The sequence below is a fragment of the Physeter macrocephalus genome, chromosome 8 (genome assembly GCF_002837175.3).
Source record: "Physeter macrocephalus isolate SW-GA chromosome 8, ASM283717v5, whole genome shotgun sequence".
Lineage (NCBI taxonomy): Eukaryota > Metazoa > Chordata > Mammalia > Artiodactyla > Physeteridae > Physeter > Physeter macrocephalus.
The window spans coordinates 135,162,489-135,190,159 of record NC_041221.1 but is presented as its reverse complement, the minus strand read 5'-3'; the positions used below and the strand labels follow the sequence as shown (position 1 = coordinate 135,190,159).

Here is a 27,671-nt window from a genome sequence, read left to right as displayed (position 1 = left end):
CAGGGAGTTGGAAAATGTGATTCATGTCATATTTCTGAAGCTAAATCTCAGGGCCTCACCCCTCACAGACAAGAGATCAAAATGCTTTTCCTATTTATTTTTTTAAAAATCCAGAATGGATCAAAAAGAACAGTCATCAGGGATACAGGTACCAGACACAGGCCAAAGGGTAGCTAGGAAAGTATGCCTTCAGAAATTTTGGGAGACTTGTGTTTTAGAAGCTGGACCTCACATAAATAGCTAGCTTAGTTTTCCACTGATTTAGCTTCCCCTGCCCTACCTCCCAACATGGCACAGCTGGCTTGCCTTGCAAGGCCTCAGTTGAAGAACTCCATATACACACAGGCTGGTACAGCAGTACTTAGGTAACTAGAAGGATCTCATCCCCCTATGGTCTCATTCCAGACCTGTCTTCAGTGTGTGGGATGGTTTCACCCCTTTGAAAATACAGCTACTTCAGCACAAAACAACATTAAATCTTTAGAATGATCAATATATCTTCTTTCCCCCCATTTTACATGCAGCTGAAAAAGAATGACAGGCTAGGGACAGAATACTGTGAACATCTGTACTGTTGGGAATTATCACTTGTTAAATGATCATTAGCTAATGGTCACTAAATTTACATATTCAGGAAATTATATATAGAGTACTGCAAAAACACAGTAGAAGACTGAAATTTTGCCCATTTCAGCTCAGGAAATCCCTTCACTCCCAAGCATCATAATATGTTGTCCTTTCGACTCGAAAATTTACTGCTGTTACTGTTTCTCTTCCTTTTGATCTTCCTTTTGCTCCCCAGTGCCAGAACTTCCAGAGCCTTCCCGCTCAGATGCCATCTATAAAAAAACATTTGAGTCACTTGTTTAACGAGAAGGGTGACAGTTTGCTCTCTGATGAACTAAAAATGAAAAAACCATATCTTCCTGCCTGTTCCACTCTCCCAGTTTTAGTGATTTCTTCCTTTTGACCTCACCCTCCCTCCCTCAGTAGTCAAGAAGGGAGGAAGAAAGATATTTCCAATTCCAATACTCCGAGTTCCATAAATGGCTATGTAGGAGCCATCAGTGACAGTAATCAAGAGCAGTTACATCAAGTTAGGAGCAAAATATTCATTGAGTAAAACAGGCCTTGTACCTTTTTGTATGCCATTTCGAAGAGCTTCAATGATGCTTGCTGAAGGGAAGATGCTGCCTGCCTTATGTTTTCTCCTGTTTCACTGTCTTTTCGAGCGAGGAGCTCCCTCATTTTGGAAATCTCTTCTTTTAGCTTGTGGCACTTCAAAACAAAACAAAACCAGACCCTCACTTTTTCTGGTTCTTATCCCGTAACACACAGCAGAATGTTTAGAAACATTTTTTAAAATCTAAATTCCTATCAAGACCCACACAGAAAAATGACCTTCACTGACATTGGTGACGATGCCTCCCAACTTCTTGAGCTATTTTAAAAGAGGGTTTACCTCATCAGCAGGCAATTGGTCCTTGAATTCTTCCATCTTGGTTTCTGTGTCATGAATGATTCCTTCAGCCATATTAACTGCTTCAACTCGTTCCTAAGAGAAATTAAAAATGTAGTATGAATGAAGACTTCCCAATCAACTAGTTGGCTGAATGTCCTCACTAAGAAGACAACAAGAAAACTGCTACATACAGTTAACAGTATAAACAGTTAAGAGGGAGAAATCACTGTGGTCTGAGATGTCTAAGAGGTTTTAGCTGGATTCTGTAACATGAAAATTTTGATATGGGAAGACTGAGAATAAATAAGAAAGGCATTTCACATAGAAGTTATGAGCAAAGTAATCACCTTCTTTCGCCGGTCTTCCTCAGCATACTTCTCTGCATTTTTAACCATATTTTCAATATCATCTTTGCTTAACCCACCGGAAGACTGGATCACAACTATAATGAAAAGAAGGCACCTCATTATTTCCGAGGAAAACTATATGCTTCTTCCTCTACTGTAGTAAGAAAAAGAATCCTCCTCTTCAGAGTAGCTGTCTTGATGTGCATTATGAAGAAGGGGAATATCCTATTGTCCTACAATAAGCAGAGGGAAACCAAGGGTCTAAAATATATAAAGAACTAACTGTCCTACCTACCAAAACTTCAGCAATCCAGAGGCTCAGTGCTTGCCTTTTTTGGGGGAATAAACACCATACCTCTTAATGTGACACTGATAACTGAGGAGAGGGCAAAGAGGACTCATTATCCTCCCCTGAGGCTAGGGGAAAAGATAATGCCCAATCTAGAGGGTCTAGTTCCCAACAGAGAAAAGTCCCTCACCTCACTCTTACAGTCTTAATAAGAGTACTTACTCTGCTGCTCGCGTCCTGTACCCTTATCTTTGGCAGAAACATGTACAATCCCATTGGCATCAATGTCAAATGTAACTTCAATCTGAGGGACTCCACGAGGGGCTGGGGGAATCCCAATCTAGAATAAATAAATACCAGAGTAAGCTCCTCTCACAAAGGGGTCCAGTGCTCTACTTCCAAAACCTATACGGTCTTCTGGGGAAGAAATTACTTGGTTTCTGGGAGGAACAAGTGAAACTTTCACTTAAATGTACAAAAACATGAGTTTGTCGGTGAGGATGGTAATTTCATTGCTGCTTGAAATAAACAGGACTCCATACTAGTGAAGGTTGGCTATAGCAAATAACCACAATGGCTTTATGTAGCTAAGGACACACAATGCGTGAAGAGTAACCTTTTCCATCATTCATCCCAACAAGCAATAAGCGATGCTGACTAGAAGCCAGTAACAAGGGACTTCCCTGGCGGTCCAGTGGTTAAGACTCTGCACTTCCATTGCAGAGGGCACAGGTTCAATCCCTGCTCAGGGAACTAAGATCTCACATGCCAGAGCATGGCCAAAAAAAAGAGACGACGATGACGAAGTAGCAGCCAATATAACAATATCAAATGTCTTTAAAAGTAGTAAAATAGTAATCAGGAATTTCTTCTAATAAGCACTGTTTATGAACATTTCCCTGGCTCTTACAAGCTTCTTTATTTAGTTCCTAAGACACAAGAAGCAGAGCTTTCAGGTAAAAACTGAAGCCATGATTATCCAGTTGCAGAATTCATTTGAATACTATGCTAAGATAACACAGACTACGTCTGTCAGCAGTTTATGGTAATATTAGGGGTTAGAATAGTGTAACTTCACCATAAAAAAAGAGCATAACATTCATGATTCCCAATACCTACCAAAGTAAACTGTCCAAGCAGTTTGTTGTCTCCAGCCATCTCTCTCTCACCCTGACACACTTTAATCTCCACCTGAGTCTGTCCATCAGCAGCTGTAGAAAACACCTAGGGAGAAAAAGGAAACTTGCTGGGTTGGCAGCCTGATTTTTTTTTTCCAGCCTATTCCCCCTTACAAAGTGCAACAAACCAAAGGAAGAAATTCACATCCCAACACTGGAAGAATCCTAATGTATTCTATGTTCAGAACAAAGGCTTATGTCTTTACAGAGAAAAGGAGTAGGATTAGCACAGCAAAAGAGCATACAATAGCTATAGTTTTCAGCTAAGCAAATGCATTGTACAAAGATGCAGCATTAGCACAGAAGGCCTCAAGAGAAGGAGCTGTAAAAAGCGAGATGTTGAAACATGCTCATCCAGAGAAATGGGTCAGAGAAAGGACATTTATTTTATGCTCATAGTCACAGGAAATCACGCACTTTTCTTCAGAATGATGTGTTGGCAATATATCACTTCAAACATAGCAACAGCCATAGTTCTTTCAGAAAAACACCAAAACTGAGAAAGGAAATAATTCTTAATCTAAGACCAAGCCACTGTCCAAATAACCCTGGCTTGATATCTCAGAACCCCTATCGTTCTCCAGGAAGACAAGCACACTCCCCTAGTCTCGGCCATGCCATTCTTTTTACTGCCTTTGAGAACAGAAGAGTATAAGAATTTAGTCTCAAATGATGAGGCTCCTTCTGGCAATTATTATCCTGAGAAGAAGAGACTACTGATGACTTCCCTAAAATCATCACCACTGGCTGACAAGTAAAGAGAATTTTTCCAGAAACAAAAGAAAACAAAGGACAAGATTCTTACCACCCCTCCACATTCAACTAGTATGGACTGCAAAACAAAAAGTAAAGTTTTCTAGGGAAAGCTCACAGAAGTGGCTACAATCACATCCTCACAGAACCTAGTATCTCTATGACAAAGTAGGGTGGGGTGGCTTTTACCTGGCTCTTCTTGGTTGGAATAGTGGTGTTCCTGTTAATAAGCTTGGTGAAGACACCTCCCAGAGTCTCAATACCCAGAGACAGGGGAGTGACATCCAAGAGTAGCACATCTGTGACGTCACCAGCCAACACACCTCCCTGAATGGCAGCTCCAATGGCCACAGCCTCATCAGGATTGACAGCTTTACTTGGGGCTCGGCCAAAGAGATCCTGCACAGTCTGCTGAACCTGAGCACCAAGAAAAAAGAACCTTGTCACTCACTACTGAGGGCAATTGCCTGAGAAGGGGAGAATAGCACATGTGTCCTGAGACCCCACCAGGTCTCAGGGCAGGGTGCTTCAGATCCAAGAATGTTTATTCAAATTATTTTGTAGTTGAGTTCTTGTTAATGAGTTAAGTATATTACTTGGTTACACATATACTTTACTCTTGAGTATCTCATTCATAGCCCTTTTAAATTTGGGAACAATTTGCCTAAATTTTGTTATCTGGTTTCCCAAACAACACATCAAATTAGAAATACAAGGTACAAGGCAAGGGGACTTAATTTGTATAGTCCAAGTCCTCTTCTACATATCAACTAAAAATCAGCTTAACAGAAGCAGTAGTAATTCAATACTGGTGCAAGTATGAGGCATGTTTTCCCCTCCTGCTTATTTTACTAATGCTAGGAAAAAGTTCTATTTGAATTAACATCTGGGATAATTTGTTAACATATAGATATCTGCCTGGTTCAAAGCCTCTCCTTTTCCCTTCAGATTTATTGTATGCATCATTTTCCTAAGCACAAGTACTCCAAAGGAAAAATTATGAAAATCAAGGCCCAAGATAGTTCTATTCAAGCTATAAAGCAAGAATTACACCACCAACAGGTTCTGTGCTCAGTTATTAGTTTTCCACACACCTGTCTTTTCAGAATGATGTGTTGATAAAATGCATCATTGCACAAATCTCTGTTGAAGAGATGCCTTTAGAAACCCCAAACTCTATACTGCAAAACACATGTCCAAAACTGCCCAGAGAGGCTCGTTAGTACCAAGATGTTAAGCTGTCTCTGACCGCAAACTTTGTTTCATTCCTAAAAATTCTATAAAACTGAAGTTCAGGATCCTCCTTGCTACAACCCCAAAGACATTCTCCCCTTTCCTAATCCTTTTTTAAAAATACTCTTTAAGAACTCTTTAGCAAGGGCACAAATTCATCTGCCTTTTAGGTCAGCGTGGTAGAAGGGCCACATATTCATGTCCCTACACAACATAAGCCATATGTTATGTCCTAATAAATCATTATGTGTTGGCCCCCTCTGCTCTCTATGTCAAGAATTCCATGGGTCCTTACCTTAGGCATCCTAGTCATGCCACCAACCAGAATCACTTCTCCTATGTCACTTTTGTTGACTTCTGCATCTTGCATGGCTTTTTGGCATGGAGCTATGGTCCTTCTGATTAGATCAGTAACAATCCCCTCAAACTGAGCCCGGGTCAGCTTCATATTCAAGTGCTTGGGTCCAGAAGCATCCATTGTAAGGTATGGCAAATTGATGTCAGTCTGCAAAGGAAGCAGGGAGACCAGTAGTGAAGTCTCTTTATTACTTCAATTAAAGACTATACCCTAGGAAAGGAAAACTCTGAAGGTAACAGGGAGGGTCAGACACTTTAAATGAACGGTCACCAAAGACAGTGACTTTTTTTTTTTTTTTTTTGTGGTACGTGGGCCTCTCACTGTTGTGGCCTCTCCTGTCACGGAGCACAGGCTCCGGATGCACAGGCCCAGCAGCCGTGGCTTGCGGGCCCAGCTGCTCCGCAGCATGCGGGATCCTCCCGGACTGGGGCACGAACCCATGTCCCCTGCATTGGCAAGTGGACTCCCAACCACTGCGCCACCAGGGAACCCCAGACAGTGACTCTTGAAGATTCAACCTCTTTTCTTCCCAGAAGTAAACACTATAAATCTGTTATTAACAATGAAGAAAGGAATAGAGAAGCAGGAAAAATCCCCATTCAGGAGGTGAAGAACAGTCTGTTCTGCCATTAAAAATATATTAAGAATCACACTACTGTGTTCTTTTACCAAGTTTAAAAAAATTTCCTTGCACATTAAGAAAAATGTGAAAGGTACGTATGCTGCTCTGAACCAAATAATCTGCCACCAAACCAGGGCTTTGCAAGTTTCAGGAAGATGGTTAAGAAAGCTACAACAAAAAAGCTAAAGAGAACTACAAGGACTGACCACTGCTATCACATCCCCAGACAGTAGCTAACACTGCTACAGTCACACCATGTAACATACGGTATTTAATAAGCCTAAAATCCTGATAAGGCATGGATTAAGAATATTTAGACTAACAAAACTCACTACTAAACACGCAGAAACAGGTGTCTCGGGGTGAACCCCCAGTAACAGAGTTTGTGTATGCTGCCCCTCCAACTTCACAAAGCAAGGCCAACAGGGAATAAAGACTGAAGGGAGCAAATCCTTAACCAGCTTTCTTTAGGTAGAGTACCCTGGACAGATAAATGCTTTACAGGGAGAATCAACACATCTAAACAGTTACAGTAGATATAGTTTCAAGAACACCAATAACAATTTTCTCTTTCTTTGCAAAATGTTAACAAACCAAATCAGTAAATAAAATAACCTATAGTAATGCAATCCAGCAGAACTTTCTGTGGCAATGGGAATGTTCTCTATCTGTGCTTTTCAATCCAGCAGCCACTAGTCACATGTGGCTGAATACTTGAAATACAGCTAGTGGAACTGAGAAATGGAATTCTTAAAAATTGTATTTAATTTTAAATAGCCACATGTAGTTACTGTATTAGTGCATTTCTATATGCTATAAATTAATGACCAAGTGAAAAACTCCAGGGTTCTCCACCCTCGAAAACCAGTTCCACCATGAAGTTCTGTCCCTCTTCTCTCTCAATTCACTACCACACTGGTCCAAGTCCTTCCTTTCTCACCACCTGGTGTGCTGCAATAGCCTCCCAACATTTTCCCACACCCACTCAGGCTGCCACAAAGAGCACTCCACCTCAAAGTGCTTTCCCCAAATCTGACCATGTTACTGGCCCACCTTAAAAATTTTCAGTAGTCTGTTGTCACTATCTCAGGAAAGACACCAAATCCCCAAATCTATAAAGCCTCTAGCCTATCTTCTATGTTCCTCCTGCCAGTCGTCTGTACTTCAGCCACACTGACCCACACTGACCCTTACTCAGGTCTTTACTCGAGAACCTCATACTTACCTGACCCTTTATCTCTTCCTGATTAACTTACCTTTCAGAAGCTCTCCTAATTATGTCAAACACCTGTCAGTTTCCTTTATTATAAATCTAACTTTGCCTTTTTAAAAAAACAAAATTAATACATACATTTAGAGTACCACTTACTATTTACTACACGTTGTCCTAAGCATGTTATATGTATTAATTTACTAATCCTCACAACTCTAAGGGGGAATGGAGCACTAATTATCCTCATTTTATAAACAAGAAAACAGAAATGTTAATTCATTCAACGTCACACAGCTAATAAGTAATGAAATAAGGACTTCATCTCCACCAGTCTGCTTGCAGAGTAACTCTTAACCTCTACGTTACTTCTGACATTTATTAATATAAAGTTCTCATTAGTGTCCACCTCCCCAAACCACATTATAAACTCAAGGGTAATAAATGCTTCTATAAATTTAACCTACAGACTTACAATCACACATGCACAAACATTAATGTACAAGGATGGTCAATACACCTTGCTATAACAGCAAAATGGTGGAAAACAATCCAAATACCTGTCAATAGGATAGAGCCACAGTAAAACTAACCAACGTCCCGTTTCATAAAGTGACAACCCCTGGGAAGAATTATAAGCTATCCTCTGGTAATGCCACATATTTCAGCCCCAACCATCGTGCTGCAAATTCTGACAGCAGGACAAGGGAATACCATCAACTTCATGGATGACCCTGTACAGCTTTGTCACTCCTTACAGCTGCTATTAAAAAGAAAAAGAAAAAGAAAATCCAGATGTGACTGAAGGTCACCCACTTTACCAACACAATGACAGATGCTATAAATACCTCTTCCCTTCCCAGAGTGCTAAAGTTGCTCCAGTTCTAAAAGATGAAGCCTCTCTTTGCCTTAACCACTGAGAACAGAATAAGCATGTTAGGTCCGTGTCAGGGATATAGCAAGATGGCAGGAGACCTAATTCCAGGTTCTCAGGTGGCAGCAGGAAAGCAAATGATAACCTCTGATTTGGGTGCTTCAGCTCACCCACAAAAAACATAATGCTCCTTTGCTAATGGAAAGGCTCTTTTATCACCAACCAGAAAACTGTTAAAAAAAAAATCTGACCAACATTATGCCAATTAGAATATGCTATTCGAGTAAACTCAGGCTGAAAAGATCCATCAAGACTGGTGGGGGCTTCCCTGGTGGCGCAGTGGTTAAGAGTCCGCCTGCCGATGCAAGGGATACGGGTTCATGCCCCGGTCCGGGAGGATGCCACATGCCGCAGAGCAGCTAGGCCCGTGAGCCATGGCCGCTGAGCCTGCGCTCCGCAATGGGAGAGGCCACAACAGTGAGAGGCCTGTGTACCGCAAAAAAAAAAAAAAAAAGACTGGTGGAATTTGTCCACATCTCACCTGCACAGATGAAGAAAGTTCACACTTGGCCTTCTCAGCGGCTTCCCGAACCCTTTGAAGCGCCATGTTGTCTTTGGTCAAATCAACCCCTGTCTACAAAGTGAAGACACACAGTATATTAGTGTTAAGAAAATGAATACTACTTAAATTGCAGTGGTAAGGTGTAACAAAACAAAGTAGAGCCATACCTTTATAAACAAGCAGAAATTACTTATTGCCCTTAAAAATCTATAGGAAAAAAGACGACCAACTTTGAAAAAGATATGTCTGGAGTTAGAGGATGAACTGTTCTCAGTTCTTTCCAGCTGTAGGATTCTAGCTCAAAAAAGGAGTTCCCATAATTCCTTCCCCAAAGTTTGCTTTACACCACTTCCCTTTTATAAAAGATCTACATTAGTACCTGTTTCTGCTAACCAAATGAAATCTAAAAAGGATTTTCACTTTTACAAAAAAGGCAAAAAGGACAAATAATGTTTAGCGTTTGCTTTGCAGCGAGCCATTACAGAGGCAGTGTGCACCCCAAGCTCCTTCCCCAGTAACTACACTTATCTGAGCACCAAACCACCACCATAGCTTTGAACTGTGAGCATACAACCACTTATGTTGTGCATCCGTTAGCAAAATGTGTAGTTTCACGACATTTCAGCTTATCAAAAGTTTCGCAAGCTCAATTTTCAGATAGTGGGGGAAACCTATACAGTCATCCCTTGGTATCTGTGAGGAATTGGTTCCAGCAACCCCTGTCAAATGCGGATATCCCAAATCCAAAGATATTCAAGTCTCTTATATAAAATGCCATAGTACTATTGTACATCAGGTGCTATAGCCTTTTAATTGTTGTTTGTTCCCAATTTGAAGCTACGATAACCAGAATAGTTCAGAGCACCCATGGAACTCAAATGCAATTTCAGTGGCCTACTCAACACTCTCTTAAGGGAAAAAAAATCGTAAAACAAAGCAAATAGCAGTCCGAACAAAGAAATTCTCAGTATTCCAATGTGTACATATTAACCACACTGCTAACTAACCTCTCTTTTGAACTCCTTCACAATGTGACGCAGCAAGGCCTGGTCAAAGTCTTCACCACCTAAAAAAGTGTCTCCGTTGGTGGATTTTACCTCAAATACTCCTTTCTGAATTTCCAGTATGGAAATATCAAAAGTTCCACCACCTAAATCATATACAGCAATGCTAGAAAGAAAAAAGGCCGTCAGGAACAAAACTCATCACAGCATATGGATTTCAGTAACCAAACCAACGTAAACTTGGCTACTTTCCCCCCAGGTATAATTATGAAAGTTGATGACTGCATAAGTGACGTATGTCTTAACAGGTGGCCCTAATAGCAACATGTAAAACACACATACAGTTAAAATGAAATGTTAAAAAGCAAAAACCACTCTTTTGGATGAATACTTGCCAACAGGCATACCAAGGGAAAAAAATGACCATGGCCAGTACTTTAAAAAGAAAAAGTAATCAAGGGACAATCTTGAAATGAATGAAAAACACAGACCGTAAAAGCCTTGAGAAAAGGTCAAGGCAGTACATTTCCAGTCTAAGTATAAGGCTCAATCACTATGAAATCAAGATGACGATCTAGGATAAGTTTGAAGGTTCCATGAACTTAAGTCTCACAAATCTAGGTGGAATTTACTGCACAAACTTACATTTTGTCTTCTGATTTGTCTAGACCATAGGCCAGAGCAGCCGCTGTGGGTTCATTAATTACCCGAAGCACATTTAGTCCAGATATCTGGCCAGCATCCTTAGTGGCCTATAAAAAAAGAAAAAAGCATTTTCCACCGTGTCCCAGGTACCATTAATTTCCTGAATAAAAATGCTAATTGGGGGGCTTCCCTGGTGGCAGCAGTGGTTAAGAATCCTCTTGCCAATGAGGGGACACAGGTTCGAGCCCTGGTCCAGGAAGATGCCACATGCCGCAGAGCAACTAAGCCCGTGCTCCACAACAAGAGAAGCCACCGCAATGAGAAGCCCACACACCGCAATGAAGAGTAGCCCCTGGTCGCTGCAACTAGAGGAAGCCCATGTGCAGCAACCAAGACCCAATGCAGCCAAAAATAAACAATAAATAAATAAATAAATAAATAAATGTATTAAAATGATAATTAAACTCACCTGTCTCTGAGAGTCATTGAAATACGCTGGGACGGTGATCACAGCATTTTTTGCCGTATGCCCCAAGTAATTTTCTGGAAAAGCAATCAATGAAAATCATTCATGAGACTCTATCAGACGAAACTGGCTACAATTACTAATGTAGCCTAACAACCTGTATCACTCTCTTGAGGTCACAAACAGCATCCAATAGTTTTTTAGCATATGACCTAACATGAAGAGACCTTGTAGGAAAACACTCCAATTTTAACAACCCAAGATCTCACCTTTAACATGTTAATGAAGGCTCACCAGCTACAATGACCTACTTTTAGATTTAAAAGAGCCACTAGTTTCTTAAATGGGAAGTTTTACCTAACAGACACAAAAGCTTAATGTGTAATCTTTTGATTTCCCTTCTGGAAAAAAGAAACAAGCAAGCCACCATTAGGAAAACTTGGAAGAGAAATTCAATTTGTAGGGAAAGAGTAAAAAAGTCTTGCCATTCCTAGGTATTCTGTATAAAAGCCACTGCAGACTCATCCAAAGGACACTGAGGTATGGAAGCCAGTGATCTCAGAGGAATCATGCAGTTCTCTGAATTTTCCCAGATATGAACTAAGCTTTCTCACCTGCAGTCTCTTTCATCTTCATCAACACAAATGCTCCAATCTGACTTGGGGAATAGAGTTTTCCATGAGCTTCAACCCAGGCATCGCCATTAGAGGCACGGACAATTTTAAAAGGAACATTTTTACTGAAAGACACAAAAATTATACTTGAGAAAACATGCCAGCACAACCTACCATGAGGTTACCATACACCATGAAAGCCCATCTTCCACCCCAAGAGATCCATGGCCAACAAATGAGAACTTCAGGAATTGGTTTAATGAAAACCTTTAGAAAGCAATTATTAACATGTAAAACATCCTGATGAAACCTCAACATTCTTCTCACCAAAAATTTATGCAGCTACTTTGGAAAGCGGTAACAGAGATACCATGTGACTTAGCAATTCCATTACTAAATGTCTACCCAAGAGAAATGAAAACATATGTCCACACAAAAACCTATAATACACAAATGTTTATGGTAGCATTATTCATAATAGCCAAAAAGTGGAAACAACCCAAATGCCCATTAACAAACAGATAAACAAAATGCAGTATGTATGCATACAATGGGATATTATTTGGCCATAAAAAGGAATGAAATACCGATACATGCCACAACAAGGATGAACCTTGAAAACATATCTCATCAGTATCAAGATGACACCTATGCCATTATCTACCTTATGTGTTTAACGCCATTTATGTGGTCCAGGAATGACTAGCCAGATCTTCATATATCATGTCACACATAGCAAAGACCTAATCTGTGAAGGCAGAATTGAATTTTTTGACCCTTCTGGCAGAAGCAGGGCCTGTCCCCAGGGATCCTGCTGGTAAGATTCATCGTATAGCCTTTGCATATAAATACATTTTTGCTATTACTCACATGTCTTTTTGAACTTCTGGGTCATCATATCGCCTGCCAATGAGACGCTTGGTAGCATAGAATGTGTTGTTTGGGTTGGTGACAGCCTGTCGCTTGGCCGGCATGCCAACAAGTCGTTCGCCATCTGCTGTAAAGGCTACAACTGAAGGGGTGGTTCTGGCACCTTCAGCATTCTCTAGCACCTAAAACTCCCAAAGTAGGACAGAGAATGAAGTTCCAGTCACCACTAGTGTCTTTGTACCAATCATTTAAGACACAAAATAAACACTAAAGAACAGTACTAATGGGCATACTTTTCTGCTCTGTGAATGCTGATATAGTAAGCAACTACTATTGCAGATTCAAACAACCTACAACTAAGAACATCCAAAAAACAGGAATAAATATAAATCACAACTTTCATACTCAATGTTTGGACAACGTAATCTTTCCTTCCATACGGAGAGTTAAATCTACTTCTGATTTTTTGGTGATGCCTACAAGTTTCAGGCATTAAAAAAAACTGCCAGCAAGGAATTCAAAAATCCAGGCGCTCCAAATATTCTTGAGGAGAACCAGGTGGGAATAAAGATTTCACAAACAAAGGAGAAACAGCCTCTACTTCCTCTAGAAGGAAGTAAAGAACATGTCTTACTTAGGATGCAGCCCATGCATTATCTGGAGCTCCACTTGCTTCTAGACTGTTCCTGCACCTTTAGCCTTTGTTTAACTGACTTACAAAAAAGCAGAACTTTAATTACAGAAGTAATCAACAGTACAAGTCATCCCAATGGGTCCTAATGGTAACTTAGTAGTCTTACAGCTATACTAGGACACACTTAAATCCTGGGAAGTCAAATCCATTCATTTATTACCAGCATACAATTAAGCACAAAGATTCACCTCAAAAGAGTCTTAAGAATTTAGAAGCAGCTTTGAAAATGTCCCTTATCTAAGCCAAAGGACACAGAATTCTGAATTGTGTACTGGTTACCACTACATGATCCAGAGCTTCCAATCATGCTCACCTTTGCTTGTTTACCTTCCATAACTGCCACACAGGAGTTGGTAGTACCCAAATCAATACCAACAACTGCTCCCTTGATTGCTTCTGATCTGTAAGACATTTAAAACAATGCTATGATTAGTTATCTTAACAGTGATCTCCAAAATGGCTGTAGAAAAACATTAGCAAACTATTTGCTACTGTGGCAAAATGCATACTCTATAAATAAACTTAGCTGTGTTTTTTTTTTCTGAGTGAAGTAATTAATCACAAATGTAGAGACCATTGCTCTGGGGTTTAATATTTATTATCTTAATGCTAAAGGAAACGAAATTATACTTACGCATAGTCCCGCCTTGAAACAATTCTAAAAGCTTCATGACTAAAGCCATTCCAGCCATCCTTAAAAACAAAACAAAAAAAGGATCAGCCATGAACTACATATGAAAACTTGCACTTGTTTTAATTATTCTTCTGAAGAATACATGAAAGGTTGAGACTTTCATTCTGTTCACTGAGTGGTTACCATGTATAAAATATACTGAAATAAAACATTTCATGTCTAAGAGACATGATGGTACTCAAACAAGCCTAATAAAGTACAAATTTTCCCAATGAAATCAGAGAAACAAATAGATATAAAATTATCTTGAATTACATTACCAAAGGGTCTCTCAACCTTGGCACTATTGATTTTGAACAAAATCTTTGTTGGGAGCTGGGCCGTTCTATGCACTGCAGAATGTTTAGCAGCAACTTGGGCCTTTACAAATAGAACCTAGTAGTAGTAGCATGGCTACCCAGGTTGTGACAACCAAGATTATTTCCAGACTCTGCCAAATATCCCATGGAGAAGCAAAAATACGTTAAAATACAACTCAATTTCATCATCAGGAGCAGTGTCTACCTAAGGCCCACATATGTTACGTGTTGCAGATACAGATTTAACTTAATCAGAGACGTTTCCCCTGACCTTACCAAGCTACTGCTTTAAGGAAACTAGAATTAGTAATTTCGTGAAGTCAATTTACGAGGGAAAAAAAAAAGTCAGGAGTGGCTTCCCATCAGTGTCAAAGACCTTTGTTACAATCTCACCTCAGGTTACTTCCAAGTCTTCTTTTACCCAACCTGAGTGCAAAGAAATACAATTCCTGTTTCCCTAAAAGGTATGTTTTTAGTATTACACGACAATGAACAACCACTCCATGGCCTTTTTCTGATTTGCTTATTTTTTCTGAAGTAACGGAGGACAAAATTCTGGGGAGCTAACTAGTCAAATGTTCGTAAGCAAGAAAATCAAAGCTTGATTTTTAATTTATTGCTCAGATGCTCTTTCTTCCTTCGTTGTATCATAGCAACGAGGTCCTCGCACACTCTGCATTTCACAACGAACAATCGTCCTTCTACTCAAGACCTCAAGACCAAAACTGTCTAATCGTCTCAAAAGGACTAATCAGGACCACTGCCCGGTACTCGATGAGATAAAACTCTAGGCTCCCAAGGAGTGTGACTCAGCAGGGCCTGAGACAGGAACGCAAAACCCTGAATGAGACCTTGAACCGGCAGCACTGAATACTGAACGTCCGTTATTTTCCGTCTCTCCCCGTCTCTCCCCGAGGATTCTGACCCCGAAGGCCGCGGCCTGCCGCACTGAGTCCCAAGGCCGTGAGCCCCTCGGGGAAGGCCCGGCAGTCCCTTACCTGGTGGCGGGCGGCTGTGGGGCCCCGGGAGGCTGCGGCGCCGACAAGACGGGCTACTGCGGCTCGGCTGGCGCTTATCATGGCTGCTAAATGGTGGAAATACGAGGCAGCAAACACGCGCTCTGACCGCCGAGAATTGCGCAGCGCGGTGATGCTAGCGCTTCTGGAAACCTCCAACTACGTGAGGTGGGGGGCGGGGTTTGATGGCTGCGGCCTGGAAGCCCGCTCTTCCGCTGAGGCGCCGCCCGCGCTGCCTGATAAGAAAATACCTGAACGCTGCTTCCGGAGTCAGGGCCTATGGCTAATACGCTTCGGGGCATGATGGTAGGGAAACGCGTGTCCTCCGGTGCCAGCTGCGGCAGGTCTGGGCTCCGTGAGAGACCAGGAGGCTAAAAGCAGTATAAGGCAGAACCGTGGACAACCCCGGTCCTCGGAGGCAGAAAAGACTCAAGGTCACACGGGATAAATTGCGAACAGTCTCCTTGCATCAGTTGCCTGAGAGGAGGGGCCTGTTGCGCCTGCGCAACTGGCATCCTACTGAGGGCCTGGAGAGCATGTGCGCAGGGAGTGGCGGAAACCGGGGAGGAGTCTAACTAGAGCTGTCATAGGACGCTCCAGCTCACGTGAGTTTGGTCCCAGCGTTGCCCTGGGAGAGCCCCGGGCGGATACACGCTCTGCGCGAGTTGAAGTTTCCTCCTCGCGGAGGGCGCCATTTTGTACTGCGCCTTTGTTCACTGTGAACCTAGGGTTCAAAATCTTTGTTGCTCAGCCTGGTCATTTCTTCGTCTTCTGACCGCTTGTTGCTATTGCAGTAACTTGAAATACACCTACATATGCAGACTTTCGACAAATTCTTTCAGAGTTTTACCACAGGGACCTTGGGTTTTGAACTACTAAAGCACCCCTTCATTCAGACAGAGCATTGGGTTGCCTTAGGCTAATTATCTTGCAGACCATCCCGAGAAAAAATACCTGAGCTCAGGATCTTACCTGCCCAGGTTTTCTGGGCCTCACTGAGGCTCTGAAGCAGAGCAGGACCCTGTGGGCCCACCTGGGCACAAAAGCCTTTCTGTGTCCCCCATTTATTGTTTGTAGGAAATAGGCTTCATGCAGCCTCTTTGACTGTCCCTTAGTTCCAAAAGGCAGATTCAAGCAGTTGCTAATCTGGGAAGGGAAACAAGGGAGGCACAGTCAAGAAGCAATAGCGCAGTGCTGGCTCAGGGTCCTGGTTTGCAGTCAAGGACTATACATAATAATATCTGTGAGTTCTGTGGAAACTATCCCCTGCCCAGGTGGAGGATGGTAACTTCAGGCTGAGGGCAAGATTCCTGGAGTGCTGCCCTGTTACCTCACCACCAACCAGTCAGAAGAAAGTCACACGCGCTGCAGCTCTCACCCCAAATTTTGCGTATAAAATCTTCCCCTAAAACCATAAGGGAGTTCGGGGATTTTTTTAGAGCATGAGCCACCCATTCTCCCTGTTTGGCCCTGCAATAAACCTTCCTCTGCTCGAAACTCTGATGTTTTGGTTTGTTTGGCCTCACTGTAAGTCAGGCACGTGAACTTGTGTTCAGTAACAGCTCCTCAGGCCCATCTCAAAACCTTGTTGCTTGGGGCAGGCGGCGTGGGTTCTATAACAAGATGCCACTGACCTCTCTGCTGTGATCACTTTCAGATTTGTAAGAAAAAGAAATAATTCATTGATTCAACAAATATGTCCTGGAATGCCTTGATTTTAGAAGTGAAGCAATTTGTCCTTAAAGTCTCGAAGTCCAATTTCAAACGAGAAAGATGCTCCACTGTTAAGTGACCACCATTGTGTGAGGAATTATGAAGGAAATTTTGGGGGAAGTTTGGGAGGGAAAGAAGATAGCTGAGTTCACATTGTGATGGGGGAGGGAAGAGGGAGTAAGAAAATAAAAAGTCAAACATAATATTGGTTATAGAGTATACAGATCCTAAAAAAAAATACCCTCACACTCTTATTTGTTAGTTATCATTATATTATCTTTACTTGTCTACTTCATACTTTCATTTCTCTTGTTTTCTTAATTCCCTCAGAGGTAGACTTTCCTGAGGTCATCCAAGTTACAGTCTAATGGCCCCTATTATAAAGAGAATTGTATGCTAAAACAATATACTGATGCTAAAGAACGTGGGGGGGAGGGATAAATTGGGAGATTGGGATTGAGATATATACACTACTATATATAAAATAGATAACTAATAAGGACCTACTGTATAGCACAGGGAACTCTACTCAATACTCTGTAATGACCTATATGGGAAAAGAACTTAAAAAAGAGTGGATATATGTATATGTATAACTGATTCTCTTTGCTGTACACCAGAGACTAAACACAACATTGTAAATCAACTATACTCCAATAAAAATTATTTTTTAAAAAAGAACATAGAAGCATAGAGAGGAGTGACAAATAAATAATATTAAACATGGAAGCAAAATAGAAATTGAAAACTTCACATCCCTACGTTGCATATGATAAGGAGGGAGGCGGGCAAGTGGAGTAATCGGAATAACTGCATTCTCCTCACTTCCCTCTTTTCTCTACTGGTTCTCTTAAGAATTTGCTTTTTTTCCTTCTTGTTGCATATACTTAAAAACCGCACAGTGTTAATCAAAAGAATCCTGGAATCAAATGGTGTTAGCTAAAGGGTGTCAGAGATGATGATTCTGGGGGTACACATATCACTGAGGTTCCTGGTGTTTTCCCCAAGAGCCTGGCAAATACTCAACATGACCACAAGGGGGATGTTGTAGCTCTAGATACTATTCAAAGCAGGAGCCTGAGAATGGGGCTGCATGTATTGTATTTGCCAGTGTGAAGGACAGGTTTGGGGGTTGCTTTGCAAATTAATATAGCCTACACCTGGATGGCTTGAAGAAATAAACATGAGTCTAAAAAGAGCTGGCTGCAAATGAATAAGAGTGGATGGTTAGATCCACGGCCGGGTGATGCAATTATTCATCATACAACACAGCACTGTATTTCATTTCTTTGTTGTCATTTCAGTGTCATACTGGAAAGTGAAAGGAGCTGGTACATAATTTACATGTGGGTAAATGTTTACCAGACAGAACAGGTGGCTGTCCAATACCTGTGCATGCTATATTTTAAATTATATTCTAACTGGCATGATTTTTATTTTAGCATATTTGGAGAGAGGAAACCAGTTTCAATTTTTAAGTATTTAACTCCCAGTCATTAATAGGAAATGTCATTAGATAGTAATCACTAATAGTTGTCAAGTGTTTACTTAAGTGCCCCACTGTCCTAAATGCTTTCTAACATTATTTAATGGAATGAGCAAAACAATGGTTTCAAGGGAATAATACTATTGGTATTCCCATTTTGCAGATGTGGAAACTGAGGCTTAAAGTGGTCAAGTATGTTATATAGGTCACATGGCAATTGAATGGTAAAGCCAGATTTGAAGCCAGACTGTCTGACTCCAGAACCTATACTGCTAACCACTAGGCTCTGCTGCCTCATAACAAAACTGGGTCTGATCTTTTATCTCCACATATACAGAAGATGAGTTTTGTAACACTGGCCTAATCCATTATTAACAGCAGCTATTTTAGGCAATTGAATTAAAGTTATAAAAGAATTTTTATGTAGTTTAGGTTCCAAGATATCTATAAAGAAAGTTCAATCTGTAATAGAACACATAAGATCAAGCTTATATTTTTAAAGCAGTCTCTTTAAACTGGTGACTCAGATGACGTTTTATTCAGTTTTCCCAAAGATGAATATCATGCTGTGGCACTTTCCATCTTCATGAAATAAAATGTGGCATACTGCAGGGATTTGTCATTTTTATTCTCCTTGGAATTTTTTATGTACCTGCAGCAGATTTCAGGAGACAGTTCCCACTTTTCCATTTGGGCATTAGCTACACTATATTGGAGTACATTACACAGTGTCACTTCACTCAAGTCTGATTCAACAGAGCTTGTCCCAGTGAAGTGTAGGAAGTGTTATGTCAGGTGATGTCTCTGTACCCGGGGTTGGTGACAATTAGCAGGTTTCATTTTATATGGAATGCCTGGTAACCCACCAACCTGCCTGCCTTCTGATAGGAGAAAAGAGAAATAGAGGATGACCCTGAAAGAAAACTAAGGTAGCAATAAATCAAAATAAGATGTCCCTTTGTTTAGGTTGGATATTTACATTCCAGTGATAACGCAGTCTCATTGCACAGGGTAAAAATCAGTCAGTTAACCTCACTCGGATTTTCATTCAGGTTTGGAAAACAGTCGGCTATTGGATAGGTCCAAGGATCTGTGTGTGAGGTCCCTATTTGGGGAGGGTGTAGGACTGACAAAAGCAGAGATTTGCTCTTTATGAAGACCCATTTAATAATTAATTCTTAAGGATGCAGGAGCCTTTTCTGAATGCTTTTATTTAAAGGGCCAGAATTTTAATTTATTCTTGATCAGAATGTTATAGCAAAAGCAACCCTGAACTAGGACTTGAGCCTGAACTTGAGTTCCAGAAACACAGAAAGGTCTTTAGATATCACTTAAAGTCTAACCTTTTATTTAATAGATGAGGAACTGAGAGAATCAGTGAGTTCCCCAAGGTCACACAGACAGTATTAGCTTCTGTTCTACAGCCTCCATTTTTACTTGTTATGCTTTTTAGAAATCACCCACATGATTTCAGACTAAATGGTCAATCAGTACAGTTTTTCAAATGCTTACAGACAACTCTGGCTCATATACCCACTTCCTCCTGTCTCAACCTTACTCTTTAAGGTACACAATTAGTGAAATTATATCAGCTATCTTTTCAGATCTCCTGGATTACATCCCCTCTCTATGTGAGGGGATTTTGGTTTCTAAGGTTCCCCACCTCGGCTCCCCAGCTGTCAGGAGAGGAGGTACCCAGGCTTCCTTAGGTGATGAGGATTTAATTGAAGGCTAGTTGGAAGACGTACAGGCATTGTCTCAATACCCATAGAACCAGAGTTCTGGCAGAACAAGTTGGGTGGCTCCTCCTCGTTGGTCAGGCCCCAGCAGGACCTGGCTGTAGTGGCTTGTTATCAGGCTTCTGATGTTCCCCTCTGCACTGACTCTGCCCTTTCCATAGCTCAGCTTCTTTATGTCTGCTTCTCTGAATCTTCTATTGCAGTAGTTCCTACATTTCAGTAGGCATCAGAATTACTGGGAAGCTCTTTAAGCATACCAACCCGAGAGATTTAGGTCCTGTAGGTCTGAGGTGGGTCAAGTAATCTGCATGTTTAACAAGTTCCACAGGAGATTCTGATAGGGGTGGGGATTAAGGACCACACCTTCTTTAGAAACACCCCAAGTATCATGGTGTCTTCTGGTCACCACATTTTTTCATTGCACATCCTATTAGAAAAATATTTGAGGGACTTCCCTGGCAGTCCAGTGGTTAAGACTCCACACTTCCACTGCAGGGGGCTTGGGTTCAATCCCTGGTAAAGGAACTAAGATCCCGCATGCTGTGTGGTGTGGCCAAAAAATTAAAAAAAAAAAAAAAAAAATTGAGCACACACCTCCATTATGTGTATATTTATGTATTTAGAAGCTGTGTATGTAGTACTATTAAACATATATAAAAATGGAAAAAATAAATATGAATACATTTGAATACTTTCTTCCTGTACTCTAATGTATCCCCAGGGCTGCTTGCACTACCCTTGCTACCTTTCTGTGTGGCTTGAAGTACACCATCGTTATGGAGTGACTTTATTGGGCAGAGTAAAGGCACAGAAAAGTAGCACATTGTTTCAAGGGCCACTGGGTCAGCTCATAGGCCTTTGGTTTAGGTGCCAATTCTTTGTTTTATTGAACTAGCGGTTGGGGTGGAGGTGGGAGTGATGACTGTGTGTGTGGCATGATGTGAAGAAAGCTGGTTCACCTAGAAGGAGCCCTGTGACCCCCTTCTTCAGGGGAAAGGGAGAATCTGTGAGCATGATAGCTGCCGTGGGTCTCATGAACACCTGTCTTTCACCGTAGACTAATGAACTATTTCTAAGCCTGTCAAAGTGCAAACGTGACTCCACGGAGGCTGTGGATGAGGCTACCCTGCGTGTACCCTCTGCAGCTTTCCATTACTTCCCAGAAGGAAGTCTGGCTTACTCTGGGCTGTTGTGCCAGGATGTGTGTGTGTATGGTGCTTGCCCACTTCTCTATCATTCCATTTATAGCACAGCTCCCTGGCCTAAGCTGGGGAGGTTGCTCTCAGGATTAAAGGCAGCCAATAGAACACCAGCACCAAAGCCCTGGAGAACAGCACCTGTGTTTGCGTGATCAAGTGTCTACAGGTAACTTAATGAGAAGTAGTAACTGAGTCCCTGAACCCAAATACAGGTCTTCTCTGTGCATCTACCCTGTTCTTGGATATACATACTCCCAGTAGCCAAAGAGGCTTCACTTTTCCTGATGCATAATTTGTAGTTCTTTGATATTGCTCTCTTTCCCTAGGGCACTATTTTGTGAGTGGAGCGTCATTTCCGTGAGTTAGAGCAACAACATTGAGACAAGCAGACCGAAGGCATTATCAGAGCCCAAAGTCAGAACTGGACAAATCCCAGGCACGTCTCAGAAATCAATTGACTTATAATAAGTCATTTAAGTTGGAAGTGGGTTCCCCACAATCTTTTTTTCCAAATAATTTTCCTACTCTTACTTGGAGACTTTTTGCGTCTTCAGCTTTCTTATGTTACCTTAGGTATTTGAGTGCTGGTGTTCTATACTCTCAAAGGCCATGGAGAGTGGGCCACTGTTTTGAGCTCTGCAGAGGAGAGAGGGACGGGTGCTTCTTGGATTCAGGGCTGTTAGCAGCCGTGCATATGTGTCTATTTCCTGATTGATAGGGATATTTGAAAATAAATTATTGAGAATTTCATTGTTTTTCACTTAACTTTATATTACTGAAAATCTCTAGGCTGGAAACACCATTTTTTCTGTCACTTTGCGTGCTTCCAGTTGGCATGTGTGCCTGCCATTTTTGTGTTCTGCTTTTTATGCTTAGAGTTTTCTTTTCTAAAAATATATACTTGTCAACTTGGTCTCATATACTTGTCATTTTTAATGGCGGTCTATATAATCTTATTCTTTCTTGAGATTCATAAGTTTATTCCACTTAATCCTGTTTGCTTCTACTATTTTGCAGGGTATGTTGAGAGATTTGCTGCATTTCTAAAGAATCTCAGAAAACAAGCTTCATTTCAGAACCTAAACCAGCATTTGCTTTTCTTCACTTTGAGGGAGCACACAGGTATTGAATTCTCTGCCACTGGGCACACCAGGGTATTGAATTCTCTTCTCTGAAGTCCATGTCTGTGGGTCTGACTGGGCCACTTGATCAGCAAGAGGTCTCAGACACCAAACTGGGGAATAAATTAAACTGACAGAGTACATGATATTTCCAAAGAGTCACTTAGGTTCTGTCTATTACTTCAGTGTTCAAAACGTAGACATAGTTCATTGCTGTGATTAAAGTGACTTTCACCATTAGCCTCTTTGTTCCTGTAAGATATAGCGGTAGGCTATAGCTGCTTCATCATTTGGGGGTGTAATGGTTAGCTAAAGCTATTTTTCTCCAAAGGACCAGTTATTACTTTAGTTTTCTCCAAAACTTCAGCTTTAGCAGGAAAAAGCCATAAATTTTGTGACATAGCTGCCTCCTTATCTGTCTTGGGAGTTATAGACTGCACATATAAGACAATTCATGTACCTCTGCATAATGAGGTGAGCTTTAAAAATCATCAATCTTCACTTAACATGCAGGTGGTGTTGGGTGCCAGCTTTAGAAAAACTGATGTAGTTGCCAAGTTCATGAGTGTCATAAATCATTCATGCTAAGGTAGCCCAGAATCATGCTGTCCTCTGAGGCAGACCAATTTCAAGGTGGTTGTTAAACACAAAAATGTGAGTCGGCATGATTGTTTTTCAAAATCAAATGTACTTTTTATTTGAAGAGTAAAACCAAATTATCTTTCTTTTTTAAGTTGAAGTCAGTTTTCTAAGACCCTCCCTTCACCCTCAAAGAATCTATCAATAATAATATCTTTTCTTCCCTGATCCCTGAATTCTATTAGAAATATATCACAAAATATATAACTTGTACATTTGCAATCCAGACCATTAATGTGCTGAAAATGAGATTCAGATGTCTCAATAAATCTTGAGGCACATTATTAGGGAAAAACTCTATTAAAGTTTTTTGGGGTATTTTCTTCTTGTGCCATTATTTTACATGAAGTTGAAACCGCACAACTAAGATGGGACTCGAACCCAGCCAAAACCCAGATTGGGAGTTGAACCCACGGACTGGGACTTGAACCCACTGTCTTTTAATTAAGATTGCACAGCTGGTCTTAGGACTTAATGAAGCTCAGGTTCGTTATGTCTCAGCATAGAAGGAATTCAGCGAGAGGCAAAGTGATAGGATTGGATTTATTTATAGAGATATAGATTTCATAGAATGCGGTCCACCTCAAAAGGCAAGAGCAGCCCTGGGAGAAACACAGTCCACAGACAGAAGATGAGAGGCGCGAAAAAATGGGTTGGTTAGTTTTTGTTTGTTTGTTTGTTTGTTTTGCGGTACATGGGCCTCTCACTGCTGTGGCCTCTCCCGTTGTGGAGCACAGGCTCCGGACGCGCAGGCCCAGCGGCCACGGCTCACGGGCCCAGCCGCTCCGCAGCACGCGGGATCCTCCTGGACCGGGGCGCGAACGCACGTCCCCTGCATCGGCAGGCGGACTCCCAACCACTGCGCCACCAGGGAAGCCCCCGGGTTGGTTAGTTTTTATGGGCTGGATAATTTGATAGGCTAATGGGTGGGAGGATTATTCCAACTATTTTGGAAAAGGGGCAAAGATTTACAGGAATTGGGCCACTGCACACTTTTTGGCCTTTTATGGTTGGCATCGGAACTGTCATGGCACCTGTGGGTGTGTCATGTAGCTTGCTGATATATTACAATGAGTGTATAATGAGGCTCAAGGTCTACTGGAAGTCGAATCTTCGCCATCTTGGACCTAACCAGTTCTAACCAGTGTTTGTCGTATCCTCAATGTCTACGTCTTTCTTTAAAAGGTTGTGTTCTGCCCCCTTCCCTCCTGTTTCAAAGTTACAATGGATAGTAGGCAGGCGTAGCCCTCTTCCACCCTGCCTGAGTCTTCAGGGCTAAAGAGGGGGAAGGAGTAGGGCCTAAAGAGAAGTGACCCCTGGGACAGAAAGCTTGAAGCTGAGCAGTGTGATGTGCCCCTCTAAGTCATCAGGCTTTATCCAGGTTCCTGGAAGATGGGTTTTAAACTGTAGTGTTTTATCTGAAATTTGCTCATTTGATAGATGAAGAAGACTATGAGGTTGGATATTATTGAGGAAGGAAAACATGCTAGTATTTTCAGTGAGAAATCTTCAAAGAGAAAAACAGAGAGAAAAATGGAGAAAAATGAAGTTTTGCCTGAGGTTATTAGGTTCTCAGTGGGTAGTTAAGTGTCTGTATCCCTTTGTGTAGTCTCCAGCACAGGGCCATACGCCAGCTGACATGTGACTTTTCTTTGGTGTATCTCAGAAGTTCTTTTGAGGTGAATGTGTTGATCATATGGGTAGCCTTGGTTAAAGATTGTAGGGGCCAATTCCAGGCAGAACACCTTTTTCACTGAGTGTAATCTCCCACTCCCCCACTGCAAACTCACTATTTCTTTATGCCTCCATGCCTTGTATATACCTTTCCCACTATTTGACATGCTCTTCTATTTCTTTTCTAAATGTTGAGCTCCTGCTTATCCAGTAAAACCCTCTTAAATCTCACCTTCTCTCTAAATCCTTCTCTGGCTTCCTGAGACGGAGGTTGTCACTTGATCCTCTGTGCTTCTAGAACATTTATTCACAGTCTTGTTATGACACACACGGGAGTTAATCAGCATATTCATCCCTCCCACTAGACTGTGAGCATCTTAAGGACAAGAACAGTGTTTTATTAATGAAGGTATTGCTAGTACCCACCATATCTGACACCAAGTGGAAACTCAATGAAAAATCTCATCCTTTTTTTAAAAATTACCCTCTCCACCTGAGCACTAACATAAAGCCTTGGGAGAGAGCAAAGCTTTTTAAAGTTACATTTCATCATAATTTGTGAATGCTAAGACTAACTCACAAAGCGTTTACCTGAGTCCCCTATAAAGATGCCTAAGGGTAGAGAGCGACAGAGGCAAGGAGAAATTTCCTGCGTTCTCACTGTGTCCTGGGATTTTCTGTAGATTCTGGGCAGAGTAAGTCCTGTTCTTTCTTCCTGCATGATATCTCTAGGACTTGTATGCCTTTGTCTTCTTGTTGCAGTCATTCTAATCTAGGTGACATCTTCCCACACTTGAACTGTAGAAATTATAGCAGGTATGACTCTCAGTTTATAAATTCAGGTGTAAGGGAAGTATCACATTTATTTATAAGCTTAAATAAAGGTAAACTCCAGTTGTATGCTCCTATCCCATCTGACTGGTGGGAAATTTAACCTCATTTATATTTCATCTTCAGATCTGAATTGTGCTTCCAGTATCTTATATTTTGCCATGAGATTGGAAGGGGCTTTGAGTTGCTGGTTATTGCTGAGACACCTGCTGTCCCATTATTTGCACCATCCCTTCAGGTCCAGGGCCTGAGTGTCTGATCTTCCTCCTTGACTCACAGAAACCTTTTGTGAGGCTGTGAATCCTGCAGCCTAGAGTCCTGTCTCCTAGTTGTATCATGGGGCCAGTCTTCTCTAGGGTTGTGTTCCCTCCTCAGGTGCTGCCAAGGAGCAAGGCCTGGGTCCCCCTGTTGTAGGTCCTACAAACCCATCTTCATCTACAACCCAGGGGAATCTCTTTCTAGGCTGCCTGGAGCACTTCCCTGCATTATGCTGCTCTGAGGCTGGTTTATCTTGCTCTTTTATAGTAATCTTAATGGTCTTTTAAATCCCAAACCCCTATCACTACAACCAAAACTTTTATTTCCTTTATCTTAAATTTCCATGGGAGGTTAAGGGAAATATCTGTCATCCAGTTCTTTCAGCAAGAAAAGAAAAGAAAAAAAATTTTTTTTAACATCTTTATTGGAGTATGACTGTTTTACAATAGTGTGTTAGTTTCTCCTTTACAACAAAGTGAATCAGTTATACATATACATATGTTCCCATATCTCTTCCCTCTTGCGTCTCCCTCCCTCCCACCCTCCCTATCCCACCCCTCTCATGGTCACAAAGCACAGAGGTGATCTCCCTGTGCTATGCGGCAGCTTCCCACTAGCTATCTAATTTACATTTGGTAGTGCATATATGGGGTCAGGTTTTTAAATTTAGATATAAGAAAGTTCAATATTCTATAAATAAGAATATCTTAAGTACTCATGAACATAACAAGAAGTATAATGTAGTGTCCAATTAATTGATTAGTAGTAAGGTCCTCTGTTCCCTTAAGAAACTATAATATAGTTAATTAAAGGAGATAACCAGAAAATACAAGTTAATGGTTCCTGAAATACATTGTCAATGGTTTCTGCCTACTGGCTTTAAGAACAACTGTTTATATCTAATATTCAACAAAATATTTTGCATCAAAATAATTATCTTACTTGTAACAAAAGCAGCTGGAGAAGATGATCATAGCAATTATGCAGACAGCCATAGAAATGAGCAAAGCCAGCCATCGAATGCTGCCATCGAAAAATGGACCTGATAATGGAAGTAAACAATGAAAAAGACATATTACCTTTCGATCACATCTTAAAAGGAAAAAATAACTTGTAGTGTTGAACTCTAGAAAGCTTGCTTATTGTTAAAACCAGAGAAAATATTTCACTGAGAATCATGATTGCACTTTTCTCTGCTAACCTACCTATAACAACAGGGGGCAGTGTAGGTTGTAAATACTGGTTACATAAGTTGGTCCGACAACATTCTATTGTCCGGCGTAGCTGGGCTTTTGGTGAATCCTAAAGGAAGAAAATTAGAAATAATCTGATACACGAAACTGATAATTAATTTTTAAAATATTCATAAAATACAGTTTCTAATTCAGTGAGTGAAAAGGACCTGCTAAGTTTGTGTGAAAGTGATTATTGAAAAATTTAAATCTATCGTGAAATAGTGTTGTAAAGACTCTAAAATGTTTTTTCTTAAGAAGAATGTATGTATGTGCATGGTGTGTTAGAACACTAGACTATAACTTAATTACAGATAAACAAAAGTTTATATATATTTTTCACCCAAAATTTGGCATATCTTAAGATATGACTATTCATTTGTTTTTAGTAAAAAAGTATTTAAAATCATGAGATCTTTTCCTAAAAAACATGGGTAATACATTTTATTACAGTGATAGACTAGCAGGGTAAATATGATCTCATAGTAGTATTGAGACTTAGTTGGATGAGACTTAAGATCTGACTAAAAAGTGGAGCGTGTCCTAGGCCAAAGAAATGACAGGTTAGAAAAGGTAGTCAAGTAGGCAG

General features: G+C 41.0%; 1 protein-coding gene and 1 non-coding gene across 2 annotated transcripts; both read right to left on the bottom strand.

Moving 5' to 3' along the window:
* Positions 1-72: 72 nt before the first annotated feature.
* On the bottom strand, positions 73-15,359 carry HSPA9 (heat shock protein family A (Hsp70) member 9). Its single transcript, XM_007112968.4, has 17 exons — positions 15,173-15,359; positions 13,816-13,874; positions 13,495-13,582; positions 12,488-12,669; positions 11,618-11,742; positions 11,007-11,080; positions 10,538-10,644; positions 9,896-10,058; positions 8,868-8,960; positions 5,558-5,767; positions 4,219-4,446; positions 3,218-3,322; positions 2,321-2,438; positions 1,810-1,904; positions 1,463-1,555; positions 1,138-1,278; positions 73-839 (listed from the first exon to the last, which is right to left on the bottom strand). The coding sequence occupies exons 1-17, from the start codon at positions 15,251-15,253 to the stop codon at positions 762-764; spliced, it is 2,040 nt and encodes a 679-aa protein (XP_007113030.2). The 5' UTR covers positions 15,254-15,359; the 3' UTR covers positions 73-761.
* On the bottom strand, positions 5,096-5,166 carry LOC112065625 (small nucleolar RNA SNORD63). The gene has a single exon (XR_002892132.1). It is a non-coding gene; the product is annotated as a small nucleolar RNA SNORD63 (small nucleolar RNA).
* Positions 15,360-27,671: the final 12,312 nt, after the last annotated feature.

Coding starts and splice junctions, on each gene's coding strand:
- HSPA9 (XM_007112968.4), bottom strand. CDS start 15,253: ATGATAAGCGCCAGCCGAGCCGCAGTAGCCCGTCTTGTCGGCGCCGCA. Junction 5,768..8,867: donor AACTTTCTTCATCTGTGCAG/GTGAGATGTGGA, acceptor CTTCCTTTGCAG/ACTGACATCAATTTGCCATA. Junction 1,279..1,462: donor ACCAATTGCCTGCTGATGAG/GTAAACCCTCTT, acceptor TTTGTTTTGAAG/TGCCACAAGCTAAAAGAAGA.